The 10,817-nt window shown below is 36.0% G+C and overlaps 1 protein-coding gene across 2 annotated transcripts; it reads right to left on the bottom strand.

Annotated features, from left to right (window-relative positions):
* Window positions 1-4,567: 4,567 nt before the first annotated feature.
* Window positions 4,568-6,590, bottom strand: LOC121746708 (protein JINGUBANG-like). Of its 2 annotated transcripts, XM_042140621.1 has the most exons (2): window positions 5,167-6,590; window positions 4,568-5,136 (listed from the first exon to the last, which is right to left on the bottom strand). In XM_042140621.1, the coding sequence occupies exons 1-2, from the start codon at window positions 6,371-6,373 to the stop codon at window positions 4,973-4,975; spliced, it is 1,371 nt and encodes a 456-aa protein (XP_041996555.1). In that variant the 5' UTR covers window positions 6,374-6,590; the 3' UTR covers window positions 4,568-4,972. The 2 variants fall into 2 exon arrangements, with proteins under 2 accessions (XP_041996555.1, XP_041996554.1); XM_042140620.1 differs by having other exon boundaries at window positions 4,568-6,590.
* Between the last annotated feature and the right edge of the window lie 4,227 nt (window positions 6,591-10,817).

The raw sequence follows: 10,817 nt of genomic DNA on the forward strand, positions 1-10,817 counted from the left end.
GCTCACTTAGTGTTTTTGACTATGCGAGCTTTTTAAAAACACTTTGCCCCGAATAACCCGATGGGTTAGCCCGAAACCCGAAGGGTTAGGGTTAGGGTTAAATTTTTACAACCCGAAAAATTCATAACCCGAATAGCCCGCACCCGAATGGCCCGACAACCCGAACGGGTTAGCCCGAACCCGAACGGGTTAGCCCGAACCCGAACGGGTTGGCCCGATTGACATCCCTACATGCAATAGCCCTCCCATAGCCTATTGAAGTAGGAGCTGAGTCGGATCGTGTGTGTTTCGTGTGCTTACATGGAACACTAATACAAGTGCTCGGTCATGACACCGCGCTTCTTAAATCCACTGGATCACTAGGTCCAGGAACCCAAGGAACACAGAGTGTTGTTGTCGTTGGACACGCTCGACTCTCCTTCAAAAATTAATCCCTCAACCCAAATTACTATTAAATTAGTATAGGGAAGTGGGGTCGATCCCACGAAGATGGATTCGTGAGTAGTGTTTAGAGACTCTGGAAACAAGTGGCTGCTGCCACGCAAAGGGTTGAGGTTTATAACAACTACCACTAGACCTAGGCACGGAATTTAAATGCTAGACCTAAGAAACAGAATACTTGTAAAATCAGACATCAACACCGAAAGAAACAATAACTCGCTAGACCGTGTAAATGATTAACTAAATATGACTAGGCAGGAAGAATTAAAAAGTGGGGACCAGGACATTCAAATAAGGTAAGTACGGTAAAAGCTGCAACTAACAAACTCATGCAATTTCCTATCCAACTCAGAAACGTAAATGAAGAAAACAGAGCATACTCCTAGATTCGAACAGAATATAGAAATCGGGACGCCGGAAACTCGCTACGAATCGGAAGTACATCAGATCTACATAAACTGAACGAAAACACGTAAGCTAGGCATAAAATTAAACCAACACGACTCAGATTCACGTCGAATGCTTAATCCACTCCGAATCCAAGACATCCGAACTCAACACCCAGCACAATCAACTCCATAGCTCCGATTCTCACAGATCTACTCAAATCAACTCCAGATCCCAACAATCACAGACAACCCTACGACATCAACAAGTTAAGAACCCGATTCATCCACAAACAAACTCCATTCTCCCAGATCCAACCACAAACCTGCGATAATCTAGAAAACAACCAACTCCAACAATCCAACTCAGAATTCAAGTAAACATAATCGACAAACAAAGATCAACACAGTCGGCATAAACTAAAACGAAACTTGCATAAACACAGAGAATATCCAGAAAATAAAGAGGTCCGAGCCTCGAACAGCGAAGCTCGGCGAATTCAGCAGAAACGTAAACAGAAAATAAATTGTTGCTTCGCCCTCAAGTAGGACGGTGTTACCACCAGATCGAAAAGTGTGTAAGCTAGAAGTGAACCCCAAGTATGCCCTGAATTTCCCACGAAATAACCCAAGTGTGTGAAGAAAAGTGAACTAAGCTACAAGCTGTTGGCGAGGTCTCCAACCGAGAAGATCCCTCCAGCGTGCATGCTTCTCTCTTTTATAGACGCGGACATAACCTTCTAGAGTCTTCGTAGAAATCTCTATTCTACCCTTCAACTCCGAGGCTTCCTCCGTCGAGCAATTTTCCGCATAATGTCCACTCTTTCGCCTTCTTCCTAGGTCCACGCAACTGTCTCCCTTCTTTGCTGGACCTGGCGAAAATCTTCACACACCTGGCTTAAAACGCGTGTTAGACCCAGATATTTCACGAATTAAAGCCCTAGACCTATGCATGAAATTAGCCTTATCACCTATCCACATCACTAATAACAATTATATAATTTAATTTACAATCGTAGCAACATACGGAATTTAATTTACGAGACAAATACAGGAAATTTAAAAATTTAAAATGAAAATGACGTCCAAAGCTCGTATATATAGTGTTTCGAAAATTTTTAAAAAAAATTAAAATTCTGACGCCGGTCTGACGCCGATTCGGGACAATGGCGCCGTGAGAGTCGGCGTCAGAATCGGCGTCAGTCCAAGAATCGGCCTAGGCGCGCCGGTTTCGCTGACGCCGGCTGCAATGGTTCGGCGTCCGCGAAAAATCGGCGTGCCTACACTGACGCCGCCACTGGAGATGCTCTTATGCAGAAGGCCCACTTGGTTAGCGCCGCCGACACTTCCTAAATCCAATAGAAAATATCTCTCTTTATAAAAAGCAAAATCCTTGCTAATTGTTAGAAAATACTAACAATTATAAAATCAGTTATTTTTATATTTAAATATGTATGTAGTCTGTAGATATAAGTGTCTATGAAGATATTTATGAAATATTATTATGAACATAGTTTGATAAATTTGTAGTATACAGATAGTGTTCTAATGATTGGAGTTTTAAAATAAAATATTTTAATATAACTATTAATATTAAATTTAACGTAATAATTATGTTGTGAATCTTCTGATGTGCAATATTGATGAATGTGATCGGAAGATTCGGAACAATGTCGCGTATGAAAAATTGGTGTTCTTTCACAAAAACAACACGATTTTTATTTTAAAAAAGTTTGCAGCTTTTGAACTAAATTGCAAGATTTAATAGATGTCCAATTTTGTCTAAAATTTCTCTACGGTGCTCGATTCATCGTATAAGTGCAATGAATATGAACACATATATTGATTCAATTCATTTTCCAATCAAGGAATCATCGAAAAAACACACACGGTTCAAAATTTGGAAAGTTTGCTATTAAAGAAATTGAAGGTTAAGAGAGGGGGTTATTTGAGGAGGGGACGTTATTGGTGAGCTACCATACTATTAAATTACCCATAAATATTGTATTTAGTTGGATGTTTCGAATAAATAGATTAAAACGTGAATACAATTCAAATGGTGAACTTAAAATAATGTTCTACCATTAGACAGTCCTATTACTACATGGGTCAGAGACTCAGAAGGCTGGCTACTCACATTTATCTCTTTACATTAATGTACCCTTAAACTCATTTAAATTTGGTATGCCAATTTTTTACAGTAAAATAAATGAGATTTACTTACATGGGATTGAATAAAAGCTCGATAAGAACTTCTAATATATTCGTCTTTTCCACTCTCTATTGAATTACTCTAATGTCTCTTAATTTACCTTTTGTGTATGAATATTGGATAAGTACAGATAAATGACATATTGAGTATGGATATATTGGATAATATGTTTTGGATAATGAGCTTACAAATCATGATAATATCAGTATGTGAGTAATAACATTCGCCTCAATCAAATATATCACGCCTTTATCTCACAAGCCAGATCAAACGAGCCTTAATGGCTACAAGTTTAAGCTCAACTTATTTCACATTCTATTTATTGTCGACCACAAAATTTAGGCATACATGCATAAAATAATTTAGTACATTCCTAATGATATGTTATCTATCATTCCAAAAACAGAGAAAATGATACATTTGATTATTTGAATGAATAAATTTACAATCTACAACTAGAAACAAAAATCGTGAATATGGAGTACAATAAGATTTCATTTCTATTTTTGTCATTTCTATTAGCTTATCTTTTCACTCACGTCTAAAGTCATTAATATGTCAATCTCACATACTATAAGAAATGCCTAGTGATCATTTAAAATTGCGATACAAAATATAGAATGATAGGTACACCAAAAATAAAGTTTCAAAATTTAACAGAAAATTCCCAACTCATATATAAAATGAACACACCACCACTTCCAAAAAGTGTTTCATCAACAGCAGAAAAAAAAGCAGAAGGGAGCTTGTTTTAGGAGTAAACATAAACCATCTTTATTTAGATATTTAGTTGTACATACAATTTAAAGTAGCAGTATTATATATTTGACGAAACATAGAACTACAGTACAAGATATTTGAATGTTAGACTGACTTATTAGGGGTTTTAGAATTAGGTCACAGTCCAAACGTGTGAAAGTGAAAAGAAAATTCAGATACATATTGCAGTTTTGCAGTTTCGTGTAAATCTACACGTATGACTATTGAAATAGAAAAAATCAAAAATCATTAATTGCATCATTTTTTACTCTTATTACATACACATAAATATTACTATAGTATTTTTATGGCTTACCTATGGCTATATTTAATCAAGGCTGTGTGAAACCGAAAATTCCAGAGACTAAGTTTTCCGCTTTAGATAAGAGTTTTCATTAATGATAAAAAAAAAAGTCTTCGATAATTATAGTACTCCGTATATAACTTGTGGCAAGATATTCAAATCATCTAATATTTCATTTGACTTATTGCCCATATAATTTATTAGAAAAGTATTCTACGAATCTGTTGTTTTTCGATTTAGAATCAAGTATGCGATCTCACTATGTTAAAATATAGTAATGGTTTGTTGATAATGCTAATATCAATTAATTTTCAGCAGTCTGGATCATTATATTAGATTATTAGTTGCAAACTGTGTAAGCATTTACTTATCCGATCTTCCATTATGCAACTATATACCATTATTCAAGATTCCAGTTGAATTTCCCGAAAACGGATAATGCATACATAACAAATACTACTACTCTGGAAAAATAAATATTAATAATGTGACACAAAAACGTACAAACGTGAAATGTAACATATAAACACAAATTTCCTCTCATTTTTCCCTTTACACCAAAACGAACATCACTATGAGTCTATACTAATAAACATCCCAACAATTAAAGATAATAAACTAATAAAGAAATTTTACAAGTTAAAACCAGTGTGGGTGTATATACAAATTGATGATCATCTCATATTCTCATGCCCAAAACTAAAAAATGTGAGAAAATCATCAAGCCTTAATGCATTTATGATCATAAATTCAATGTCGATCCGTTGGTTTTTACTCTTCCAACCTAAGAATTAAGTCATAAATCAACAATCCCGTCCCCACCAATCCCCTCATTGGTCGGTCCCGTTCACACCACGCGCCTCCGCCACTTCACTCTTCCTCCTCCTCCTCCTCCTCCTCCTCATGCTCAAGTAATTCCGCCCTGGCACTCTCGGAGACCATCCACACCTTAACGCTACAATCCAGACACCCGCTATAAGCAATCCACTGCTTCTCATCACTCTCGGAGGAGTCTCTCTCCACCGCCAGGCATTTCACGGGGCCAGTGTGCCCCGTGAAAACCGTCACGCACGAGTGGATTCCGCCGCCCTCCCTCCGCCACACGCAGATAGTCTTATCCGCGGACCCGCTGAACACGAGGCTGCCCCCGACGGCAAGGCACAGCACGGCCAGCTTGTGCCCCCTCAGCACCCCGCCGTAGGTCATGAAGTGCTTCCCGAGCTCCCAGAAGCTGACGAGCCCGTCGGAGGCGCCCGCGTACACGGCGCCCGCCCCCGCGTGGGACACCGCCAGCGACGTGAGCGCGTGGTCCTGGCGCAGCATGGTCTCCACGAGCACGTGCTGCGTCGACCTCCCCATCAGCTCCCGCCGCCACGCCTTCACCGTGCCGTCCGCCGACCCGGTGAAGACGAGGCCGTCGAACCCCACCGCCACCGAGTTCACCGCGTCGTCGTGCGCCGCGATGGACTCCAGGCATTTCGAATCCGAGATCCGCCACACCTTCACCGTCTTATCCCATGACCCCGAGTAGAGCAAGCCCCGATCCGTGTCCACGCCTAGACACGAAACGGCGTCGTAGTGCTTCACCCACGGCACGTTTCGGTGGCGTCTGACCTCCACGTAGTTTTTCGGGTTGATTGACTTCATTAGTAAATCCCGGGTCGTGGGTAAGCTCCCGACCCGTTTATGCGTGTTTTTCTTATCCCCGGATAGCTTCCAAACCCGGATCTTCCCATCTTGATGGCCCGTGAAAATTCTATTCCCGAAAACAACTATGGCTTTGACGAATCCACTACTGGATTTGAATCCAGAGAATTCCTCCAAATTCTTCCATACTCTCACATTCTTGCTATCGGAGCCGGTGTAGAGGAGACCGCCTGCGGCGGCGAGGGAGTACACGTGGCCTTCCTCGCGGTAGAGCGATCCGATGAGGCCGTGATTGTTCGCCGCCGCGTTTTCATCGTCGGGCAATGAGGAGGCGACGAGCTGATGAATCCATGGGGATTTCGTGTAGGGAGAAGGCTGAGTCCACGGGGACATGGGGTTGTAGGGGGAGGAGGTGGCGCTGCTGGGGTTGGAGTAGTAGCCGGCGTCGGCGGCGGAGGTGGTTGTGAAGGAGGCATCGCTGAAGCGGTGGCGGGAGCTGCTGTATTCGTCGCTGTAGTCGCTGTCTTGATTGGAGGGATCGGCGAGGAGGAAGGCGAGTTTCCGTCGCCTGAGACTGGTATTTTCCGTCGAGGCCGTTGCGGCGGTTTTAGGCACGAATGTCATCGTGTGTGATGGGGTCAGTGTTTCTGATTGAGCAATTATTTTGTGATAGGGTGTTTTTTTGGGGGTTTGAAATTGATAATTGAAGGATTGAGAAAATGACTAAATGAGGATGTGGGTGTATGAATATATAGTTATATACACATAATTTTGATTTGATATTTTGATTTTGAGAAAAATAGAGTAGGTAAACCCAGGGTATAATAGAGGAACACGTGGTGAGAGGATACGTGAAGCTCACGAAGGAGTAATTTGTGTGCATATTGCCTATTCGTCTCAACTTCAATTAAGATTCATTGAATTACTAATTGCTACTACTAATCTGCCTCCTTAACTTCGTAAAAGGGTTGGTAGTTTTCATTATCATCCTGAATTTTCATTTTATTTTTAAATATTTACTTACGATTGATAATTATTTTTAATCTTTATCATTGTATCAGTTTAAATCTCAATTCTTAATTAGTAACAAATCTTGATTATGAATTGTTATATGGTATCGAATATATTCTATAGAAAACAATAGTAAAAATAATGAAGAGTATCAACGTGGAAACGATATGCAGTGATTCATCACGAAATTATAAAAATGTGTACTTTTAGCGTTGATTTAAAATCGCTTGACCTTTGACATTACTTTACTTTTGATAATTCTTGGTTTAATTAATCTCCAATTTGGAAAGTTGATTGTTTAATTTAACTAATTAAATTACTGCTTCTGTAGAGGAGGCAATATATGATGCCATATTATTTAATTGGCACTTTTAATGTATAAATCCTTGAGATCTTACTTCTCTTAGAGGGGCGAGGTTTATCTACGTTATAATTAATTTTCTACATATGAATCAGCATAACCATTGATATCATATAAGTTAATAAAGTTATCAGCTCAAAGAATCTTTCAACTACGATATCAATGAAATATAATGTTATATTTTATCCAATAAGCACTATACATTAATTTAAAATACAATGATCGTGCAAAGGTGGTTTAGTTTGATTGGTTGATTAAAATTATTTTGGATAATCGCTAAATTATATATTTAGAAGCAGTTTGATAGAATAAATTATTTTCAAGTTATATGACCAAAATGACTTTAAATGTGTATTTTTATAGTTATATAGTATGCATAACTCTTAAAACTATATCCACACCAATTATTGAAAAAAAAAATCGTCCAAACCAATGAAGAAATCAGTATATTTCAAGTATGAGCACTAAAAAACTGCAAAAGTACAAACTAGGATGGTATTACTAAAACGAACACAAGGTTATGATTTTAGCAACAATTATAATTTATTAAACCAATTGTAAATTATATTAACTGAGATTTGAATGAAATAAAATAATGATATATCATGACAAAGTCAAGGTTCATCTTTGTAATGCACATATTATCCAAATGTGAATCATGGCCATTAATGTCCCCAAAATGCAACTCCAATATTTTCAAAGTTAGGTAAATCAACATCGGACAAAAACCGCAATAGAACTTCCACATTTTCATTTTGTTTACGGGCAAAGCAAATTATTGAGAAAATAAGGCATGGTGGTCAACCGTCGAAAAGCGGTGGGGCCAGCGTACTCCCCGGCCAATGAACGTCGTTTGCAGAGCCACGTAATTCGATCCTGCCCGTTGACTATCCGAGAGATCCCGCCACGTGTGAGCTGGCATCTAATAAAGTGACGCCACGACTTGTTGGGGATGACGTAAGCACTGATTCGGGTGTTTTGAAAAAGTCAAAGCTCTGCAAATTGAAACAGAAACACGTGTGTAAAGAGAGTGCGATTCACTGATTTGTATGATTGTATTATTAACAATTTCGAGGGGAATGAGAGTTTCATGCATGCGCCGGAATAATTGTCACACGTAATTGCTATTTCCTTGAAAAAATAATATGTCAAAAATATGTCATGAAATAATACAAGATGAATACTCAAGTAAAGATCCAAATATCGACTTTTATTTGTTCCAACTTCAATGAATTTATACAAAATAACGAACGTATGACAATTACGAAGATGAGATCTTTCAAATTTTTATCAATGACATGACACTCTTGATTTGTGCGAGGTTGTATTTGGTAGAATTGCTGAAATCATTCTCGTTATCTAATGATATTCAATGAACATTCGTAATTAATTATAATACTAGCTTTTTTAGCATAACAGAAGAAATACTTACTTATTTTGTATTTAATCTACTCGGTTTGATCAAATATTACTGACGAATCTACTACTACTATTTTTTATATCCATGGCATCCAATCTTAAAACAATTTTTTGCACAAGACTTCAATAGAGAAAGAAAATTATATAATCTCTTTAAAATTGTGCATATTTTATATAACAAAATAATGATTCTAATTTCTAAACTACGTTTTGAAAATTCTAAGCTTATTTCTCTACAATATATATTGACTTTTCGATGAATTAAGCTTATACTCATTTATCTATATGAACTAATTAAAAGTTAAATCTTAAATTTAGTCAATAAGTACATCTTTCAATTTTTTAATACACATCAAGCATAAATTTATTTAGGTAATCCAATTCTACTCGATGTGTACGCGCACATGTACAAGAATTTGATAGAAGTTTACATATTCTATAAAGGTGCCGAAATTAGCTAAACCTTATAGATTTTATAGCTATGCTTGATTTTAATTGGTACTTATAAGAAAAATGCATAGGCTGCTCCTAACTCCCAATTGGCAGGCATGCATTAAGTGCTTAATTTTAATCGGTAAAGTAATATGCATTATTCTCTTAACCTAACTGAGTTTGAATTTTGATTCAGACAACAAATTAAAGGTGTAATTATTGAATTAAATCCTAAATTATTTGGTTTGTCCCATGCATGTTATGAGGTTTAAGATATATCAGTAAAATACTTATTATTAGCATTGTGCTAGCTAAACATATCCTTACTTTCATAATTATGCAATTTTAGCATGATTGTTAGTACTATTATATAACAATATTTTATTATTAATTATATCCGTACTATATACATAATCTAGGAGTATATTATGTGTATTTATGTTATTTGTATTTGCAACCAATCTTGCCAAATAGAATATTCTCCGAAATACGTATATCATTAACACATAAATATTACCATACCTGTTAATTTCTTTTCAGTTTGTAAGTTGCATGTATTACATTTAGTAATTACTGATAATATTAACTTTTATTCAGGCACTACCCGATTCGATTGTTTGGTTGTGTATTTTATTCAGCACATTGAAAAACTTATTCATTGAGATACTTATAAAAGTAAACTATATATATCGGTAATAACTCAAAAGATATTAGATTATCAGTCGTTTGATTGGATTTTATGTGAAATTATCTTATCTAAATTAAAAATAGTTGATAGTTTTAGTTTGTCGTGTGCTGTGGTAGTAGTACGTAATTTTGGTTTTTGCCAAACTTTTGTTTTATCACAGGTTACTGTAAATAAAATTAAATAGTGAATGACTTGATTTAGTCTAATTGTGAGATTGGCTTAATAAATACTAAATTATTTTGATAATTTAAACAAAATACACAACCAAACAATAGAATTGGGTAGTGCCTAAACATTGTGTATTGACGATAATTAGGTGTGATGGGATACTTTAACAGAATATTCTATTTAATTATATTGATTTCAATTACAAATATTAATAAAATGTTTAAATTACAAAATTATAATAGTATGATGCTTTTGATACTGGAGTATATTATTTCGGTGCACGCCAAAAGTTTATAATTAAATCTAAAAATTGCCCAAATAGAAAAATACTCTGTGCCGGGTTTGAAACACTATTTCAAGCTTCAAAAACTGTTTCTTATTATACTCATAAAAAACAATCCTATCTATACCATTTTTGAGCATTTTTAATTTCATAATATTTGGATTGAGGTCAGCTGAAAGTTCTTTTTTCAAGTTAAATAACATACGCTCCATGAAAAAATATGAAAAAAATGCGAGAGTATTATTTACTTATAAAATTAACTAAACACTTAAATCGAGACAAATTATAAATTGGGTATTTAGTTCTAAAAATGAAAACACTAGAACCTTAGCATGCACTATACCTATTCAAATAGTAGCTTCAAATTTAATGGATCTCAATCCTTACTGGTTAGTCTTTCGGAGTAATTAATTGTGTATGGAATAAGTTTATTTTCAATAATTTAAGTTGAAGTAGTTAATTGGCCTAGTAAATATTTCATCGAATAATATCTACGTTTAGCATTTTTAGTTAGTGTCATAAGTCCACTAATATATGGAGTACTATATACGTAAGCATAAATGGTGATAACGTGGTTGATTATTATTTTCACTGGTATTTTTTCAATCTTATCTCTTTACATTACATAGTAATAATTGAGCTATCTCAAATTTTGATATTAGGCAAGGGCCTTAATATATCGCAAAATTGCAACCCATCTTCATAT

The sequence above is a fragment of the Salvia splendens genome, chromosome 9, assembly GCF_004379255.2.
Source record: "Salvia splendens isolate huo1 chromosome 9, SspV2, whole genome shotgun sequence".
In the NCBI taxonomy this organism is placed as follows: Eukaryota; Viridiplantae; Streptophyta; class Magnoliopsida; order Lamiales; family Lamiaceae; genus Salvia; species Salvia splendens.